The sequence below is a fragment of the Stomoxys calcitrans genome, chromosome 1 (assembly GCF_963082655.1).
Source record: "Stomoxys calcitrans chromosome 1, idStoCalc2.1, whole genome shotgun sequence".
Classification (NCBI taxonomy): domain Eukaryota; kingdom Metazoa; phylum Arthropoda; class Insecta; order Diptera; family Muscidae; genus Stomoxys; species Stomoxys calcitrans.
The window spans coordinates 203,460,076-203,482,579 of NC_081552.1; the positions used below are offsets into that span (position 1 = coordinate 203,460,076).

General features: G+C 43.8%; 1 protein-coding gene across 1 annotated transcript; it reads left to right on the forward strand.

The window, feature by feature from the left end:
• The first annotated feature begins 1,307 nt into the window (after nucleotides 1-1,307).
• LOC131997363 (regulation of nuclear pre-mRNA domain-containing protein 2-like) lies at nucleotides 1,308-4,731 on the forward strand. Its single transcript, XM_059368280.1, has 2 exons — nucleotides 1,308-1,361; nucleotides 4,420-4,731. Exons 1-2 carry the CDS (start codon nucleotides 1,308-1,310, stop codon nucleotides 4,729-4,731), a joined length of 366 nt encoding a protein of 121 aa, XP_059224263.1.
• The last annotated feature ends 17,773 nt before the right edge of the window (nucleotides 4,732-22,504 follow it).

The following is a 22,504-nucleotide window of genomic DNA, read 5'->3' on the forward strand; positions in this document are numbered from 1 at the left end:
TGTGCAGATCGGTTAAAAATTGGAGCTACTACGGCCACTGAAATGCAAATCGGGCGATACATACATAAGGGAGCTATATCTTAATCTGAACCGATTTTGATGAAATTTTGCACACGTATGGAGACGTCAAATAAAACACCCCATGCCAAGTTTTATAAATATCGGTAAAAAATTATAGCTTCTACAGCCTTAAACGGCCATATCAGATGAAAGATATATATGGGAGCTAAATCTAAATCTGAACCGATTTTTATGAAATTTTTCACACATATTAAGACGTCAAATATAGCAACTCATGCAAAATTTAGTAAAGATCTGACTAAAATTGTGGCTTCTACAGCCTTTAACGACAATATCGGATGAAAGATATATATGGCAGCTATATCTAAATCTGGACCGATTTTTATGAAATTTTGCACACATATGCAGACCTCAAATAAAATACCCAATACCAAAGTTTGTAAAGATCGGACGAACATTGTGGCTTCTACAGCCTTAAAAAGCCATATCGGATGAAAGATATATATGGGAGCTATATCTAAATCTGAACCGATTTTTTTTTTCAAAATCAATACCGTTTGTCCTAGGGGCCAAAAAAGTGACTTAGGCAAAATTTTGTGGCAATCGGATAACAAATACGATTTGCACTACATCGAATCAGAAAGTGATTCTGGGTCGATCGGTATACTTATCAATGGGTCTAGCTCTTCTCCTTCTTAGCGTTGCAAACAAATGCACAAATCTATAATACCCTGTACCACAGTGGTGGTGTAGGATATAAAAACAATAAGGTTAGGTTAGGTTGAAATGAGGGTGCAGATATTAATCCCCTCCAAGCCACTAGGGACATACACCTAAGCCAGTAATCGCCTTGTTGTGCGCTCTAAAAACTATACAGTAACCTCCAAAAAGAAAATTTTAAGTTAGGAATTCCGTGCTACTTGCAAAACCCTTAATTGTTTTCCATGCCACTCCCCTAAGTTGGTTCATGTCTGGTGTAGTACCCCCACCTAAGTGCCGGTATCTGTTAGATGCGAAAGCTGGGCAATGACAATGAAAATGCTCCAACGTCTCACCATCTTCCCCGGTGAGGCCTTCACATGCTATCACTTGCCTCGCCGACTTTACATAAGTGAGCTCGTGGTCCTATGTGTCCCGTTATGATAGCAATAACTATACTGACCTCCTTCTCACAATCTGATCAATGCCAAACGACAAGGAAAGTTCCTTCCCCCTTCTTCTCCCTGTGGAAGACCTCCCACTTCTTTGCGACCAAACCATGGTTTTGCTTGCCCAAGAATCTCAACATGCGTTCCTCCGCAAATTTAATGTCCCATCCCTTGATGAAGACCGTCGCCTTTGTGAGTTGGGGGACATCCATATTTCTCACCAGGTCGAGTTTTACGCCCTCCCAGGGAGCATGAATACCTCTGACGAACTGTTTGATGTCCCTCAGCGTAAATATGTCCCCTCTAAACTCGCAGCTCATCATTTGTATGTGATGAGAGTTCCACACATGTTCGAAAATCCGATCGTTAACCGAATCCTTCTCTTGGAACCGATGATCTGGTGGTATCCTACCGGATGCACAGCCGATTTTGATGGCTGCATAAGTCAGATCACCTCTGTTGTGCTTCCTTGCCACTCTGGCTATAAGGGCGGCTCTTTACCATTCACAGCGACCATCTTCCCTTTTCACGATGGCTGTGGTCTACTCTTCCTCATTAGTTAATCTGACGACCAGAAGTTACCTCGAAAAAGAAAATCTAAGTTAGGAATTCCGTGCTACTTACAAAATCCTTAATTTTTTTTGTTTTGTGGGGAGTGCTCCTAAGTTGCTTCATGTCTGGTATAGTGTCCCCAACTAAGTGCCGGTGTCTGTTAGCCACGAAAGCGGGGCAATGACAAGGAAAAGGCTTCAACGGCTCATCATCTTCCCCTCATGCTATCACTTGCAGCACCGATTTTACATAAGTGAGCTCATAGTCCTATGTGCCCCGTCATGATATCTAAAGCTATACTGATCTCCTTCTTACATCTTTTCAGTAATAGCCTCGTCTTCTCACGATCCGGATCCCCCGATTGTTCGCTGTTCCACAGTGTTGCATGCGCATTCATCGCGGACTGCGTCGACCCGAAAGGCATCGGGTTAACCAAGTTTATTGACGGCAGTCCTCTGGCCTTCACCGCCAAACCATCTGTCCTTTCATTTCCCCTTACTCCGTTATGGCCCGGCACCCAAACGATATGAATTTTGCCATTCTCAGAGAAGGCGTTAATCTCCTTCTTACACTGCAAGACAGTTCGTAACCTTACCGTCATGGTTGTTATTACCCTTATGGCGCGAGGACGTCGAGTGTGAACATCTTTACGGACACGAATGTCGTGTTTAACGCAGACGCCTGCCATCACGGCCCAAACCTGCAAGGGCCAAGGGTGAATATAATGCGTCTACCGACGCCCCCACATGTGGTAACCCACATATGAGTACCAATTTGATCCCACGTATTTCGACATTTTCACCTCCTTGGTTAGGAGCGGATCACTACCTACAACTCCTTTCGATCTATGGGTCACGGCACCCGGTTGAAAACGCAACTCCACGCCGAGCTTATGCTCTACCCGCGATTTGGGTACAAACCACAGCCACCACGTTGCTCCCCACTGGGGTCTCACCATTGTCAGGCTGGAACCGAAGTTCCAGGGGCTCCTGACACCCGTGGTACCAGATTAAAGTCTCCGGTCAGACTTCGTAGCCTTAAAAGACTACTACCAGTTGAACCCCATGCAGTTCCGGACTGGACACCTGGATGAAATGAATCGCCCTAAGCCGACCTCAAGCCAGCATACAAGAGTATACATCAAACATACAACAGGACGATATACACAAACATAACACGGCAGCCCTCACGGGCTACGCCACACATATCTGCATCAACATGGGACTCACAATCAACGCGGCCACCCTCACGGATGACCGAACACAACCACAACAGCTACGAGAACCAACAATGGGCAAACGCCGCTACATCAACATGGGCAAGGCAGGTGCCAGGCTATGTCAGGCCAGGCAGCACCAAATCACTCGGTCGCGCCAGTACAGCGACACCTCGTTATGGATAACTAGCTTGTATTCATCCCTCCACTAAGTCTTGTGCGGCTAAAAAGCAATACTTCCCGGGAGAAGGTGTCAAGCCTTGCAACAGTCGTCTCGTCTTCAAGGGCCCTACTGAAATCCCACACCGCCTCACTAATCCCCATCGCACCTAAATCTCTAATGTCTGCATGGTACGGGCATTCTGTCAGTACATGCCTCCAGTACTCAGGTCTCCCACAGTCGCACAGATCAGTCGCGGACAAATTCCTTTGATGCAAAAATGCATTAAAGGAACCATGTCCCGTCAGTATGAAGCCCAGACTTAGGCCGAAGCCAAAGTCCGGGCGGTCTCGTACGAACGTCGCGTCACGATTAAATTCGTAAGTCACCCGACGATTGTCACTGTTCGCCCATCTAGTTATCCACCTATCATCTAGACGCTCCAAACGGAGAGCCTTGAGCCGCCTAACATCCCCATCTACAAGCTCAGCAGCGGTGAGCCATTCCCCACGCACTAATGGAATTCCCTTTTTCACACTATACAGAACGGTCATGTAACTCACGAGTGAATCAAGCAGGGGCGCGCCAAGCAATACCTGTAGTGCATCTCTCGAAACAGTCCTACAAACAGGCAACCAAGCCAGCATTGCCACCCTCTGACAAGAGAGGATCTTCTTTCGTCCTAAGACTGTCGCAGCACTTCCGTGCCATACAGGCGCTCCATAAGTTGCGCAAGAACAAATAGACCACCATATATGGACCGAACAGCGCAACGACTTCTTTGAACACTCTTAACCACACCGGCTACTCCAGTCATCTTCTCCTTCACCCGATCTAAATGAACCAGGAAACCCATTTTCTCCGAAACTTGCACCCCCCTTACAACCGCCTTCGGGCCCAGCTTCTCGCGGACCTCTACCTCCAACCCCACCTCCGCGATCTTGCCGTTCGCCCTAATCCGCTCCCTCTTAGCCACCGACGGGGTGCGGATAACCGCCCCGCCATCTCGAGTCGGTCGGACACCGTGAACCCTCACACCAAGTGTGGGGCCCACCTCCTATACCACCTTCTTAACAACCTCCGCCGAAGTTGTCATCGCCTTCCCCTTGCCCTTCACCACCACTGACCACGTCTCCACCGGCTTCGCAACCGGCACAGACGGGACGGCAGTGACAGCGACAGCGACGGGGGCAGCGGGGGCAACAAACGTGCCAGTGCACAGGCACCGACTGTGAAACAGCCGCACGCCCACCCACCAACGCGCCGCGACCAACCATCGCCTCATAAGCCGACAACTTCCCCTTTATCGCCTCATTCTCCAGCATCAGCCGCATGAGGAGTTCCTCATACTGCCCAGCGTACTCGATCACCCTCTTCGCCATACTCCCACTCATACACCAGCCTCATACACCGCACCCACCAAGGCATCTGTCACCTCCTTCATCTCACCTACCGTGACCCCTTGCCTCCCCAACGGTGCAAATACCCGCCTGCGAGCCCTACATTCCCGCTGCTCTGCCTTCCTTGGAGTCGATGGCCCCCCACCTTCACTGGCAACACCACCAACACCAGCACCGCCATCAACCACTACTGCACTGACACTACCACCAGCGCCATCAACCCACACCAGCTGACTTCACATTAGCTGTCGTCGTCCTCCGACTCCCAGATGGCAATTCACCACCTGCCACCACCTTACCCCTCTTGCCAACCGCCACACCAGGCGAACCTAGTTTCAGGCGCTTCCCATCCTCGCCACCACTGCCACTGGACAATAAATCCACCGACTCCTTCCTCATCTTTGCATCCCTTCCAGCACGGGCCACCGACGAATCGGTGCTAATGCCACCATCCGACGTTCCCTCCCCCCTCCCCCCCCCCCCCCCCCCCCTTCTTCCTCTTAACCATCACCACTTCGCAAATTCCAACTCCTCCGTCTAAGCTGTCTCAATTTGGTCAAAGCAACCCGTTAGGGCCCGTCACCCAAACGATGCGGATTGTGCCATCCTCAGAGAAGACTTTAATCTCCCTCTTACACTCCAATACTGTTCGTGATCTTACCGTCTTGGTTAGCATTGCTCTTATGGTCATTTTACTGTCCGTTAAGATGTTCACACTCAACGTCCTCGCGTGAGACCTGAAAGACATCGGGTTGACCATGTTTATTGACGACAGTCTTCTGGCCTTCGTCGCCAAATCATCTCCCCTTTCATTCCCCCTACTCCGTTATGGCCACGCACCCAAACGATAAGAATTTTGCCATTCTCAGATAAGGCGTTAATCTCCTTCTTACAATGCATGACTGTTCGTGACCTTACCCTCCTGGTTGTTATTGCCCTTACGGCCATTTTACTGTTCACGCTCGATGTCCTCGCGTTAGCACCACATCACTTTCCGTGATCGCCCGGATCTCCGCCTGCAGGACCGTATTATGGTCAGGCTGTTTAAAACAGATCTCAGTCTCTGGGTTCTCAATGTGGACCTCCAGGCCCACTCTGTCCTCTAGCTTCGATCCATCCGTGTAACATGATCTTCCAGTTGGCAATACTAGGGTTCTGTCAATCCAAAACTGTTTCGCTGGTAGCAGTGTCTCGCACTCGACCTCAAGGTTCATCTCAGGTATTCGATCGGAAACCTCTTCACTTCCTTCCAGGTTTCCTATCGTCGCCTCGATTATACCGTGATGGTATGAGCTGCTCCCATTCTTAATCCATTCTTTTATCGCCTTAAGTCTCATAGCCACAGTGGCTGCTTCACACTTAATCTGTATGCCAATGGGTGGGATATCTGGAATAGTCTCCAGTTCCCTAGTGGGCGTGGTCCTCATCGCTCCGCCTATGCCAAGACAACATGTTCTCTGAAGCTGTTGTATTGTCCTTATGTTGCACGTTTTCTCCACAGCAGTCCGCCAAACTACTGAGGCGTAAGTAAGTATTGGTCTAATCACGCTCCTGTAGAGCCAGTAGACTATCCCCGGATTCAGGCCCCATTTCAAGCCTACGGCTTGTCTACAAAAGAACCATAAAAGTTGTTGTTGTTTTTTTTTATCGAAAACCAAGAATCACTTTTGACGCTTTTGGACATTTTGCCATCTCATGGCCCACTGTATTCAAAAGTGTGTATGGGGAGCATATTTTGGTGGCGCTTTCAGCTATTATTTGTCGCTGTTACTGCTGTTCTTGGTATGATAATTTTGTTGATTTTTGCCTCTTTTTATTAAATTTTTTTTTCTCTCCTCTTGATTTTCTTTTGATTTGGATATGTAATCTGACTTGGTATTGTAGGCGATGTTTTACTTTGAGGGATGTTGCTGCGTTTTGACGAAAATAGAGTGAAGAATATTTGGTATGGGAGTTAAGATGTTCCAGTTGACTTGTAGCATGTAGCTTCTCATGTATTCGCTAGTAATGAGTATTTTCCAAAAGTTCAAATACAGATGAACAAGTGCGGAAATTTATTTAGAATGGGCAATCTATGCAGATTTTTAAAGCATTAACCTATGGAATCTCATGTTTAGAAAAAGTAATTATTTTTGTTTTAATATTAAAAATATTCAAAGAATTTTAATAAACCGTTTTTAACAGTTTGAAGTTGCATTCAAATACAATTAAATGTACATCATTTGTAGCATTTGGCAAGATGGAAAGTGGAGGGTATGTAAATAAGATTAATATTCGGACCAATGGAGTTTGGAAACAAACAAAAACAAATTTTGCCCATGAACATTCCACTAAGGAACAGCGGCAAACTTCTCACATATCAATGAGTGCAGTCCGATTCAAGTTTAAGCTCAATAATAGCCGAGTCCGAACGGCGTGCCGCAGTGCGACACCTCTTTGGAGAGAAGTTTTACATGGCATAGTACCTCACAAATGTTGCCAGCATCAGGAGGGAAAAACCACCGCTGAACATTTTTTTTCTGATGATCTCGCCAGGATTCGAACCCAGGCGTTCAGCGTCATAGTCGGACATGCCAACCTCTGCGCTACGGTGGCCTCCGGGGTTTGGAAAATATTCTTAAAAAATATCAATTTTCCCTTATATAGAGGAAAGATTTCTCCCATATAAATGAGTTTTCACCGATTAAAGTTCTAAGTTTGCAAAATTTCCAGCAGAATGGCGGAAGAGTTTCTCTGGCATCAATGAGTGCTTCGTTTTATATAGCCAAGTTCGAGTGGTATGACCCTAAGCGAGGTATAGCTTCGTTAAGTTCCAACCTTACACATGTTGTCTGTATTAGTGGTTAGGTTATAGAGGCCCTTACATAATTCTTGTCCATTGTGATACCCCAGAGTAGCTCCAGACCAAAGTTTTTGAGCGGAATCGAAACCTCAAACCCCACACTCCCAGTAATCCAAATTTCGGATATCAAACATTTCTGTGCAAATTCTGAACTCTTCCGACAAGATCTTACTGAAATCGTTTCGAATTCTGTTTGATTTTCTAAGGGATTTTTTCCCCAACAGTTTTGAGCGATTCTGAACTTCTGTAGGAGTTTTTTTTTTAACTTTTCGTTCAATGGTTCGACAGGAATTATGAACGAATTCCGGTGTGCTTGTCTATAGGAATTGTTTTCTGATAGGTCTGAAAGAATTCTGAACGATATCTGATCGTCCTGTCGTACATTTTCTAATACCCACCATCATAGGATGGGGGTATACTAATCTAGTCATTCCGTTTGTAACACCCCAAAAAAGTTTTTTCTGGGACCCATTCATATTCGAACTTGCCATGTCTGTCCGTCCTTTTGTCGGTCGAAATCACGAGAGCGGTCGAACGCGTAAAGCTTGCCGCATAAAATTTTGCACAGAGACTTAATATTGATGTAGGTCGATGGGAATAGCAAATAGACCATATCTGTTCAGATTTAGACATAACTCCCATATAAACCAATCTCCCGATTTTACTTCTAGGGCCCCTGGAAGCCGTAATTTTCGTTCAATATCGCTGAAATTTTGCACGTAGTGTTCTTATATAACTTCAAGCAACTGTGTCAAGTACGGTCTATGTTGTTGTTATAGCAGTTTATTGCGTTCTATCTTTCGTCTGCTTGATTCTGTTGAGTGTCAAGACCCCGGAACCCTGCGACTAAGTTAGGGTGCGTCCACAGGGATCTGGGTCTGAGTGTATCGTGCAGTCGCTGGTTACTATCGGGACATACATCTTGCACGTCTGCATCAATCTTTGCTCTGTAGGAGTTGAGGCTGCTGCATCTGTCGGAACGTAATTGAGCCAGAACTACTCTGGTTTGCCGGGGAAGGTCAATTTCTTCAGGTGCTATGGGAGGCGGTCCTTCACCCAGTAGCCATTTACCGCATCTGCTACCATGTCTGTAGGAGTTGAGGCGGCTGAATCTGCCGGAACGTAATTGAGCCAGAACTACTCTGGTTTGCCGGGGCAGGTCAATTTCTTAAGGCGCAATAGGAGATGGTCGTTCTCTAAGGATTACATTCACCCGGTAGCCATTTGCCGCATCTGCTACCGTGTCTGCATGAATGTTGTCTAGACCTACTTGATATGCCGCTTGATCTAGGGGTTCTCTTTTGTAGCGCTGAACCTCACGATCTAGATTATATAGATCTACCTTAAAGCTTCTGGGTGGATATCTACCAAAAGAAGATGATTTGGATGATTTTTACGATAACAGCCCAAAAGGCATTGCTTAGACAGCATGTAGTTATGTCTTCGCACTGGTAGAATCTTTGTCTCCTGATGAAGGTGGTCCACATGAAAACTGAGGAGACAGCACGTTGCAGTTCTGAGGGCGGCATTCTGACAGATCTGAATATTATTCCACTGCGTGTCGCAAAGCTGACCAGACCGCACCTGTGCTGCGCAATTAGCCACAGACCGGCCAATTGCTTTGTACGTGGTCAACAGGGTTTCTTTGTCCGAACCCCAAGTGCTGCCCGCAACTGACTTGAGGGCTTTGTTTCTACTTTTGACTTTATCGCAAATTGCTGTGGCATTTGGGAAGAATGTGTAAGAGCTGTCAAATGTGACTCCAAGTATTTTGGGACACGTGAAAATCATTTCTCCATCGACCGTCACAGTGATATCTTCAGATTTCTTGCAGCGAAATATGAAGCAAATTCGTTGAGGTAGACGTTCAACCTATCACAGATATCATCTATGGATGGGGGGCCTGATGCCATGATCGTACAATCGTCTGCATATGATACGATTTCTATGCCGTCTATTGGGGGTGGAATGAAGGATAGGTGGAGGTTAAACAGTGCTGGAGATGCACCCCACCTTAGGGAACCCCCTGCTTCACTCTTCGGTGCTTCGACTTCTTATCCCTGAATTCCACAAACTACTGGCGACCACACAGATAATTCGCGACCAAGCGTTTCAGGTCTGACTGGAGGGACGTGTTGCCGTGGCTGACCGTGTCGAATGTCTTCGGTAGGTTAAGTGCCACGAGGACCGTCCTATCACATGGCCTGGGCTGATTGAAGCCACCGCAAATGTATGCGGTGATGTCCTGCAAAACAGTTGTTATGCTATGCAGTCTTCGAAATCCATGTTGATGCTCGGCGAATGGAAATTCTCCTACGAGACTCGGGAAGAGTAATGCCTCAATCGTCTTTGCTAATGGTGAGAGAAGGGAGATCGGTATGTACGAATCCACCAAACGCGGGTCCTATCCAGGCTTTTTCCAGACATCCGGAACTATAAGAGTGTCAGGTTGGGAACTGAAGTAAGGCACTCAACTCCAGGTAAATCCAGATTCTTCAACATTAATGTAGAGATTCCGTCGGGGCCCAACGCCTTGGATGATTTGGAGCAACGGATGACATTCATAACTTCGCCCACGGTAAATTGTAATGGCTGTCCATCGGCTCGGAGACCACGGATACGGCGAATGGCTCTCTTCCTTGCCCTGTCGCTCTCGGGATGCACAATAAATTGACAGTTGAACAACCTGCCGCATCTCTTCGGATCAGCGACGAGGTCCTATATCCCATCTACCAGGTTTCGAGAGTAACTTAACAGTAGACCACAGCTTGACTAAACCGGTGCTTAAGTTACATTGTTCCAAGTGCTCCAGCCACAATTACCGCTTATGTTCGTTCGGGGGGCTCATAGTCTGCAGACGAGGACGCTGAAGGCGATGACGTAACTGGCTATGTTCGCACAGCACCTTGAAACATATCCAGTATGACTATACTCCCGTAGCGAAGTGAGGCCAGAACAAGATCGGAAATGTACCCACTCCATGCACCGGTTACACCTCACCGACACCGACCGATGATGGAGGCGGTTCTGGCAAACCGAACGAACCAGGGTCCGGGGTTCTTTTCAATCCCGACACGGACCAGAAGCGTGCGGAGAAGGCACTCCGGGATGTGCCTCACCCATGATGAAAAAAGACAAACACGTAAACTGAGGCGGCAGCTCTTGCCAATGAAGAGTTCCATCGGGTCAATCCGGTGCGTACAACCGGCTGCCATGGATTTGAAATCGGTCTGTAACCTAATATAGCTCCCATAGCTCCGATTTGACTTCTTGAGCCCCTGGCAGCCGCAATTTTTATCCGATTTGGCTGAAATTTTGTGTTCTGGTATGGCTTCCAATAACTGCGCCTAGTACGGTCCGAATCGGTCTATGACCTGATATAGCTTCCGTATAAACTGATCTCCCAATTTGACTTCTTGAGCCCCTGAAATACGCAATATTTTTCCGATCTGGCTGAAATGTTGCATGTAGTGTTCTGGTCTGACTTTCAACAACTGTGCCAAGTACGGTCCAAATTGGTCTAAAACCTGATATAGCTCCCGTATAAACTGATCTCCCGATTTGACTTCTTGAGTCCTTACAAGTCACAATTTGTGTCCGATTTGACTGTACGATTTCGCTGAAGTTTGAAAAAACTTCAGCCCACCGTTGAACGCCTGGGTTCGAATCCTGGCGAGACCATCAGAAAAAATTTTCAGCGATGGTTTTCCCTCCTTATGCTGGCAACATTTGTGAGGTACTATGCCATGTAAAACTTCTCTCCAAAGAGGTGTCGCACTGCGGCACGCCGTTCGGACTCGGCTATAAAAAGAAGGTCCCTTATCACTGAGCTTAAACTCGAATTGGACTGCACTCATTGATATGTGAGAAGTTTGCACCTGTTCCTAAGTGGAATGTTCTTGGGCAAAAATTGTGAGTTTGTATTTGAAAAAAACTAGTTGTATAACGCTTCCCGACTTCCCTTTACAACACGGCTCAGATCGGTACAGATCGACGGGGGGTACCATAAGCTCCGGCGTATGTACATCCGTGCTTGCGTGGATATGGGCGTTTCTTAACTGCCTGCTCGTTTTCTCAATTCCTCCTGTCTTTCTTTTATTCGTGTATAACCTCTGGCCCGAGGTCTCAAATCTTCTTTCTCGTCCCCTTCCTAGGGTAGCACAATGGGGCAAACTGGCCTACGAGTGAACTCACCTTTGGTGGGCAACCCATTCAACTTAACCTTACCTTATTTGAAGAGTAGATTTGTATACCCTCCACCATAGGATGGGGGTATACTAATTTCGTCATTCTGTTTGTAACTCCTCGAAATATTAGTCCCAGACCAGACCCCATTGATCATCATGACATTTTAAGTCGAACTAGCCATGTGCGTCCGTCCGTCTGTCTGTCGAAAGCACGCTAACTTTCGAAGGAGTAAAGCTAGCAGCTTGAAATTTTGCACAAATACTTCTTATTAGTGTAGGTCGGTTGGGATTCTATATTGACCATATCGGTCCACGTTTTGATATAGCTGCCATATAAACCGATCTGGTATCTTGACTTCTTGAGCCGCTAGAGGGCACAATTCTCATCTGATTTGGCTGAAATTTCGCATGATGTGGTTTATTATGACTTCCAATAACTGTGCTGAGTATGGTTGAAATCGGTCTATAACCTGATATAGCTGTCATATAAACCTATCTGGGGTCTTGACTTCTTGAGCCACTAGAGGACGAAATTATTATCCGATTTGGTTGAAATTTTGCATGAAGTGGCTTAATATGACTTCCAATAACTGTGTTGAGTATGATTGAAATCGGTCTATAACCTGATATAGCTGCCATATAAACCGATCTGGGGTCTTGACTTCTTGAGCCACTAGAGAGCGCAATTATTATCCAATTTGGCTGAAATTTTGCACGACGTGTTTTGTTAGGACTTCCAACAACTGTGTTAAGAACGGTTAAAATCGGTTGATACCCTGATATAGCTGCCACATAAACCGATCTGGGGTCTTGACTTCTTAAGGCTCTCCAGGGAGTAATTCTATCCGATTTGGCTGAAATTTTGCACGAAGTGTTTTTTTTATGACTTCCAACAACTGTATAAGGAATGGTTTAAATCGGTGTATAACCTTATATAGCTACCATATAAACCGATCTGGGGTCTTGACTTCTTAAGCCGCTAGAGGGCGCAATTATTATCCGATTTAGCAGAAATTTTGCATGAGGTGTTTTGTTATGACTTTAGCAACTGTGCCAAGAATAGTTCAAATCGGACCATAACCTGATATAGCTGCCATATAAACCGATATAGGATCTTGACTTTTTGAGCCACTAGAGGGCGCAAGTATTATCTGATTTGGCTGAACTTTTGTACAACGGCTTCTCCCATGACCTTTAACATACGTGTCGAATATGGCATGAACCGTTTTATAGCCTAATACAGCTCCCCTATAAACCGATCTCCCTATTTACTGCTTCAGCCTCTTAAATGAAATTTTACACAATGACTTCTACCTTGGTCTCCATTATTCAATACTCTTTTATCCTTTGTTTGCCTAAAGAGAGATACCATGGAAAGGGCTCGACAAATGCGATCCATGGTGGAGGGCATATAAGATTCGTCCCGACCGAACTTAGCACGCTTTTACTTGTTTAGCCTAAATTGCATACCGAAATGTTTGGTAAAACAACAACTCTATGTTTGTCAAGTGTGCTTTCTCATTTTCAGTAGACAATAACTGCTGCATTGCAAATTGCAAATTTTGCCCATGAACATTCCACTTAGGAACTGGGGCAAACTTCTCACATATCAATGAGTGCAGTCCGATTTAAGTTTCAAGCACAATGATAGGGGGTCTCCTTTTTATAGCCGAGTCCGAACGGCGTGCCCCAGTGCGACACCTCTTTGGAGAGAAGTTTTACATGGCATAGTACCTCACAAATGTTGCTAGCATTAGGAGGGGAAAACCACCGCTGAAAATTTTCTCTGATGGTCTCGCCAAGATTCGAACCCAGGCGTTCAGCGTCATAAGCGGACATACTAATCTCTGCGCTACTGTGGTTTGTATTAGAAAACTTTTTTTTTTTTTGTTGTTTTGAATGACTATACTGGTTGAGTGTGAGTTTGAAGATTGGAATTTCTTTACCGCTTCCTTTTTGAATATCATTTTTACATAGCTAAAGGACTCACATTGTTGGCATGGTTCAATAATTCAAAAAGGTTTTCTTGTAAGCCTATTTTTGAAGAAATTTTCTAAAGGGCACTGTCAATGTTGCCTAATGACAACTAAGTTATTGTACCCCTAAGGCAGTACCCACAACCTGAGAAATGTTTATTGGCTATATTTAATCCCATGAACATTATAGAAGTTTCTTCCAGAGATGTTCTGTTAACGGAGAATACCCTCATCACTTCACTCATTATGAATATTTCTATATTCGTCACCACCCACCTCTCTAAGTACATCACTAATATCAGCCGGAAGTTTTGGTCCTTCAATGATGACTGCTGATTTGCTGACGTCTACAATGTGAGGTTTTTTGTCGCCAATATTTTATGTGGAATATAAAATTAAAGGGAAATTCGATTTATGGATATTGTAAAGGCAACAAATATGACGGCCATCTTTATGCGGAATACCAAATAAAAATAAACGAGAATGCCAAATGATGACAGTCAAATCAAGTATTCAGTTGTGCCGCATTTTTTTCCAATCAACAAATCTAAATTGTATTCGCCAGCTATCTGGATGACTTGAATAGATTTTCAAGAAACCTCATATAAATAAGCGAATTGTTGGTAAATGTTGATGCAAAAGGGTTGCCAATGTGCTGAATAAGGAAAAATGGTCAAGCTCGGAGGTCACCATAGCCCACAGGTAAGCATGGCCGCCTATGATTCTGAACGCCTGGATTCGAATTCTGGCGGGAACATCATAAAACAAATTTCAGCTGTAGCTATCGCCTTCGAATGCTGGCGACATGCCATATAAAAACTTCTCCCCAAGGAGATTTCACTCTGCGGCACGGAGTAGGGCCCTTTTCATTGAGCTTAAACTTGAATCGGACACCACTCATTGATATGTGAGGAGTTTGCCTCTGTTCCTTAATAGAATGTTCATGGGCAAATTTGTTGTAATGTAGTCATGCTTATATGTTTTGAATAGGGGATGGTTAGATGAAATTCAGAAAAATGCCTGAAACCTTCATTTGAGTCGATAGTACGTTCCATATAATTTAATGTTTGAAGATTATTTCATGCAAATGTTGATCGTGGCTGCGCCTCAAATGGTCCATCCGCTTAGTCCAATTTTGGCATCCAACATTTCGGCCGGTATCTCACGAATAAATGCTTCAGTGTTATCTTCCAGTGCGTCAATTGAAACGGGCTTGTCTGAATGTGATTTGAGCTTTAACATAGCCATACAAAAGGGCGCCCGATAGCCGAGTTGATAGCGTGCTTGGATTACCAGTGCAGAGGTTGTGGGTTCGATTCCCGCCAGAAGCCTTGGTCTGTCGCTACTGTGGTATCATAATGGACTTGAAATTGTCTAAGTGAGTCTGTAAAGGACTGTCACTCTTACCTAACCTAGCCCCACAAAAAATAGTTTAAAGGCGTTAAATCGCACGATTAAAGTGGCCAACTGGCCGGTCCCGAACGTGAAATAAAATGTTCACCGAACTCGCCTCTCAATAAGTCCATTGTTACGCGTGCTGTGTGGCATGTGGCACCAATTGACCGATCCCACACGTCAAATAAAATGTTTACCGAACTCGCTTCTCAATAAGTCCATTGTTACTCGTACTGTGTGGCATATGGCACCGTTTTGTTGAAACCACATGTCATGCAAGTTAAGCTCTTGCAGTTTGGGGAAAAAAGTTTGATATCATCTCACAGTAGCGCTCACCATTCACAGTTACCTTACAATTCGCATCATCTTTGAAGAAGTACGGTCCAATGATGCCACCAGCCTATAAACCGCACTAAACTGTGACTTTTTCTGGATGCATTGGTGGCTCTAGCAATGCTTCTGGCTGATCTTCACTCCAAAATTGACCATTCTGCTTATTTACGTACGCATTGAGCCAATGAGCGCAATGAGCTTTGTCGCTTAAGAAAAAGAAGCGCGCGATGAACTTTCATAACAGAAAACGCATTTTGACAATAAAATTCAATAAGTTGCAAGTGTTGTTCGATTGCACGACGATTCATGGTTAAATTATAGACCAAACTGAAGATGTTTGACAGTGAAACAAAACTTGTTGGTTGGTATTGTAAATTGGCCAAATCCGTCCATGTTTTGATATAGCTGCCATATAAACCGATCTTGGGTCTTGACTTCTTGATCCTCTAGAGGGACCACTTCTCGTCCGATTTGACTGAAATTTTGCACGTGGTGTTTTGGTATCACTTCAAACAACTGCGCTAAGTATGGTTCAAATCGGTCCATGTTTTGATATATCTGCCATATAAACCGATCTTGGGTCTTGACTTCTTGAGCATCTAGAGGGCGCAATTCTTATCCGAGTTGGCTGTCGTTTTGCACGTGGTGTTTTGGTATTACTTTCAACAATTGCACTAAGTATGGTTTACATCGGTTCCTAACCTGATATAGCTGCCATATAAACCGGTCATGGGTCCTGACTTCTTCAGTTTTTAGAGGGCGCAATTTTTGTCCGATTGGGTTGTAATTTTGCTCATGGTGTTTTGGTAGCACCTCCAACAACTGCGCTAACTGTGGTTTAAATCGGTACATGTTTTGATATGGCTGCCATATAACCGATCTTGGGTCTTGACTTCTTGAGCCTCTAGAGGGCGCAATTCTCATTTGACTGAACTTTTGCTTTGGTACCACTTCCAACCACTGCGCTAAGTAAAGTTCAAATCGGCTCATAACCTGATATACTTGCCATATATACCGATCATGGGTCTTGACTTCTTGAGCCTCTAAAGAGCGCTATGCGCATCCGATTTTGCTGAGGGCGCAATTCTCATTTGACTGAACTTTTGCTTTGGTACCACTTCCAACCACTGCGCTAAGTAAAGTTCAAATCGGCTCATAACCTGATATACTTGCCATATATACCGATCATGGGTCTTGACTTCTTGAGCCTCTAAAGAGCGCTATGCGCATCCGATTTTGCTGAAATTTTGCACGACGTGTTTTGTTATGACTTCCAACAACTGCGCTAAGTATGGTTTAAATCGGTTCGTAACCTGATATAGCTGCCATATAAACCGATCTTGGGTCTCGATTTCTTGAGCCTCTAGAGGGCGCTATTCGCATCGGATTTGGCTGAAATTTTGTACAACGGCTTCTCTCATGGGAAGCCGTGTCTAATATGGTCTAAATCGATCAATAGCTTGATACAGCTTCCATATAAACCTATCTCCCGATTTTGCTTCTTCAGCCCCTACAAGTCGCAATTCTTATCCGAATAACTTGAAATATTGCACACTGACTTCTACAATGATCAGCATTCATTTATGGTCCGAATCGGACTATAACTTGATATAGCTCCAATAGCATAACAGTTCTTATTCAATATTCTTTGTTTGTCTAAAAAGAGATGCCGCGCATAGAACTCGACAAATGCGATCCATGGTGGAGGGTAAATAAGATTCGGCCAGGCCGAACTTATTACGCTTTTACTTGTTATCTATTGTTTTCAATCGTTTGGAGAAATTTCGTTCTTCTCCCATATACGTCCGATTGCAGCTCATTTGTTATGATAAAATGATAATACTTTCCGCTTTTCTCTACTATAAAACCTTCTTTTAATGACTTTGTAGCTGAAAATGTCTTTGCCAACATGGCAACCCTGACACATTCCTCTTCATTCGCATCGAAAACTTCACAATCAAATTGATTGAAGACGAAATGTGGTGCGCAAAGCAACAAACTGCCAACGAGAGACAAGCAGTCAGCGCGAAATATGGCCGTTTCCGTCAGCCATAATTTTATTTAGCACACCTCATTACATGGTTAGATTTTAGATTCAATCAACTTTGAGTTACTTTGCTCTGTCGCCCAACCTGGCTGCGCAAGGAACACAAGCAGAAGATGAAGAAAACTTAGAGGATGAGACCGGAGGTGATGGTTGGCAGCTCCTCAAAGTTTTGTGAAACAACAAAGTTTGCCCAAGTAAAAATTTATTTCATAGATTAAATTTTTTCATTATATTTTCTTATGAAATCCAACTGTTGTTGGCATTCTGGTTTTCATCTTGCCACGAAATGACATCAACACTATAGTTGAGAAGAAGCGGAGGGTCTTTGTTTTAATGCCAATGTGCATAAACTAAGCGATGGCCACCATCATATGATGAGAATGTTGATGATGACGATGTTGTTGATGATGATTCATTGAAATGTAATCCTGATAAATGTTTTCAACAATTACCGTTAATGCTTGCCAGAGAGAGAGAGAGAGAGAGAGAGGGAGAGACAGAGACAGAGAGAAGAACCGTAGAATCGCAGTCGAATAATATGAGAATGCCATGTGGAAATATTGTTTCAAAAAGCTTCAATTTTAGCATTGGCGGCCCATTGCCTACGCATTCCTCTCATCCATCCATTCATCCATTCCAGGCACTAGGGTTGGTTGGAATTATTTGTGTACAAACAAATGCTCAAGTATATCCATCATCATCATTCAGTTCATAAAACATGGCCACAATCTCTGGTAATTTTTTATGTCCACTTTTATTACAACTACTGACACACACACACACACAGGCATATCCACACCGGCAACAGCAACGGTAATGGTAACGGTAACTACTGCTAAAACTCAACTTTAAATTTATAAACTTCATTAGGGTGGCAATGTTGTTTAATCCTCCTGAGAGGTGGTGAGAAAAAACTCTGTAGCAGGCTATATAACTACGATTATGGTAGAGATTCACAGTGGTATGATGTTTTATAAAAAATCTATTTTCCAGTAAATTGGGCAGAAAGACAATCTAGTTTATTAAAATAACCCAGGAACAACCAAAGTTTTTTTACTAACCTGATCACTGATCTGGCTGATAGTAGGAGACTAAAAATCACCCTGTCACGATCTTAGCAGGGCCTCGTGGTAGCAAGTGCTGCTAATGCACCTGACCACATTTGGGGATGTTCGGATATCAACGAAAGGATGAGCTGTTTATCGAAACTATCGGGTTTTTCAACAAGAGCCTTACCAAAGTTAAACAAGTAAGGAAGAGCAAAAGTCGGGCGGTGCCGACTGCATAATACCTTACACCTACCCTTAAAGCTAAATGTGGGAGCTATATCTAATTTGAACCAATTTTGATAGACCTGGGCGAGCAAATATGTTCAAACTGTAATAACTACGGTTGAAAAATGAAAACATTATTGCAAATTGCCCAAAATCTGACGAACATATATATAGGAGTTATATCCAATTCTGAGCCGATTTCGAGCAAGGGTAGGTTAGGTAAGAATGCCAGTCCTTTACAGACTCACTTAGACAATTTTAAGTCCACTGTGATACCACAGTAGCGACAGACCAAGGCTTCTGGTTGAAATCGAACCCACGACCCCTGCACTGGTAAACCGAGCAAATTTGAGCAAACATCTCAGATAATGTGTCAGTCGTCGAGGAAAGCGTTGTGCAAAATTTTGGCAAGATTTGTCAAACAATGCGCCTGCAGTAGCTCTTGGGAGAGAAATCTGGCAATATACATATATGACAGCTATATCAAAATCTGGGCCGATTTCCATGAAATTCCCCAGTAATATCGAGAGTCATAAGAAAATCCTTCCTGCAAAATTTCGAAAGAATCCGTTTAAAACTGAGCACTTTCTGGTAATATATCCCAAAATCGGACGAACATATATATGGGAACTATACCTAAATCTGAACCGATTTCAAGCAAACTTCTCAGATACTGTGGCAGTCGTCGTGGAAAGCGTTTTGCAAAATTTTAGCAATAATATGCGCTTGCTGCGACTCTAGGAGTGAAAATCGGGCGATATATATATATGAGAGCTATATCTAAATCTGAACTGATTTTGATGAAATTCACAAGTAATGTCGAGAGTCATTAAAAAAATCCTTCCTGCCAAATTTCGAGAGAATCGCTTAACAAATGAGCAATTTATTGGGATATTTCCCAAAATTGGACGAACATATATATGGAAGCTATATCTAAATCTGAACTAATTTCGAACAAACTTCTCACATACTGTTGCAGTCGTCGAGAAAAGCGTTGTACGAAGTTTTGGGAAAATTGGTCAATAAAGGCGGTTGACGTGGCTCTAGGAGTGAAAATCGGGCGAGATATATATATGAGAGCTATATTTAAATCTGAACCGATTTCGATGAAATTAACCAGTAATGTCCAGAGTCATGAAAAAATCCATCCTGCCAAATTTCGAAAGAATCCGTTTAAAACTGAGCACTTTCTGGCAATATATCCCAAAATCGGACGAACATATATATGGAAGCTATATCTAAATCTGAATTCATTTCGAGCAAACTTCTCACATACTGTAACAGTCGTCGAGGAAAGCGTTGTACGAAGTTTTGGGAAGATAGGTCAATAAATGCGCTTGCAGTGGCTCTAGGAGTGAAAATCGGGCAATATATATATATGTGAGAGCTATATCTAAATCTGAACCGATTTCGATGGAATTCGCCTGTAAGTCGAGAGTCATCAAAAAATCCTTCCTGCCAAATTTCGAAAGAATCCGTAAACAAATGACCATTTTATTGCATTATTACTGATAATCGGATAAAAATATATATGGGAGCTATATCCAAAATTTGAACCGATTTGTTTCCAATTTCAATAGACTTCGTCTCTAGGCCGAAAAACATGCCTGTACCAAATTTTAAGACGATCGGATAAAAACTGCGACCTGTACTTTGTACACAAATTTGCATGGACAGACGGACAGACAGACAGACAGACATAGCTAAATCGAATCAGAAAGTGATTCTGAGTCGATCGGTATACTTATCAATGGGTCCATTTCTCTTCGTTTTGGGTGTTACAAACAAATGCACTAAGTTATAATTCCCTGTACCACAGTAGTGGTGCAGGGTATAAAAAAAAAGTTATTGTTCATTTCGGACCATAATTGAATTGAATATTGGAGACCATAGTAGAATTCACTGTGTAAAATTTCAGACAAATCTAGTTAGAATAGCGCCCTTTAGGGGCTGAAGAAGTAAAATAGGGAGATCGGTTTATAGGGGAGCTATTTTAGGCTATAAACTGATTCAGACCATGTTTGATACGTATCTTGAAGGTCAAGGGAGAAGCCGTTCTACAAAATTCCAGCAAAATCGAATAATACTTGTGCCCTCTAGTGGCTCAAGAAGTCAAGACCCCAGATCGCTTTATATGGCAGCTATATCAGGTTATGAACCGATGTAAAACATACTTAGCACAGCTGTTGAAGGTCATAACAAAATTTCAGGTAAATCGGTTGATAATTGCGTCCTCTAGTGGCTTAAGAAGTCAAGGCCCCAGACCGGTTTATATCGCAGCTATATCAGGATATGGACCGATTTGGACTGTTCTAAGCACAGTTGTTGAAAGTCATAACAAAACACCTCATGCAAAATTTCAGCTAAATAGCATAATAATTGCGCCCTCTAGTGGCTAAAGAAGTCAAGACCCCAGATCAGTTTATATGGCAGCTATATGAGGTTATGGACCGATTTGAACTATGGTAAGCACAGTTGTTGGAAGTCATAACAAAACACTTCATGCTAAATTTCAGGTAAAACGATTGATAATTGCGCCCTCTAGCGGCTCAAGAAGTCAAGATCCAAAATCGGTTTATATGGCAGCTATATCAAAACATGGACCGATGTGGCCCATTTACATTCCCAACTGCAAAATGCAAATTTTGCCCATGAACATTCCACTAAGGAACAGGGGCAAACTTCTCACATATCAATGAGTGCAGTCCGATTCAAGTTTAAGCTCAATGATAAGGGGCCTCCTTTTTATAGCCGAGTCCGAACGGCGTGCCGCAGTGCGACACCTCTTTGGATAGAAGTTTTACATGGCATAGTACCTCACAAATGTTGCCAGCATTAGGAGGGGAAACCACCGCTGAAAATTTCGCCAGGGTTCGAACCCAGGCGTTCAGTGTCATAGGCGGACATGCTAACCTCTGCGCCACGGTGATCTCCAATTCCCAACTGACCTACTCTAAAAAGAAATAGTTGTGCAAAATTTCAAGCGGCTAGCTTTACTCCTTCGAAAGTAAGCGTGCTTTGGACAGACAGACGGACGGACGGAGATGGCTAGATCGACTTAAAATATTATGACGATCAAGAATATATATACTTTATGGGGTCTTAGACGAATATTTCGAGTAGTTACAAACAGAATGACGAAATAAGTGTACCCCCATCCCATGGTGAAGGGTATAAAAACAAAAACGGTTGTGGATATCAATAAAAATCTTTGATATCCACTGTGAAAGTACATTCGATGCCAATATGTATGGAACTCGATTTCTTTTGCATGGCCACTACGGGCACGCTTGCAGAAGTCCAGACGCTGAACATAATTTTCGACGGTTCTCAAGCATACATCGCCTGATACTACTGCAATTTCGTGTTCCATATTCGTAGGAAGTTCATTAATCGTCGCTGGCTAGATGGCACAGACCATAGACTTGACGTAGACCCACAGGAAATAATCTAACGGCGCCAAATCTCACGACCGAGATGGCCAATCTACTGGACCATTTCGTGGGATGACACTTTCTCCAAACTTGGTTTTCAAAAAATTGATTGTGACATTCGCTGAGGGGCTTGTGGCGCCGTCCTGTTGGAACCACATGTCCTCCAAGTCCATATCATCTAAATGGCTTGTGGCGCCGTCCTGATGGAACCACATGTCCTCCATGTCCATATCATCCAAGTGGAGCCAAAAATATTCAGTTATCATCGAATGGCAGCGATTCCCATTCACAGTAATGTGCCGATCGTGATCATCACGGAAGAAGTACGGCCCAATGACGCCGCCGGCCCATGAACCCCACCAAACCGTAATTTTTTCGGTATGTAATGATGACTCATGGAGTACCTGTGGATTGCTGTCTGACCAATAACTCATACTTTGCTTATTGACGAATTCATTCAGCCTGAAATGAGCCTCATAGCTGAAGATGATTTTCCGATTAAAACGATGAGGACAATGA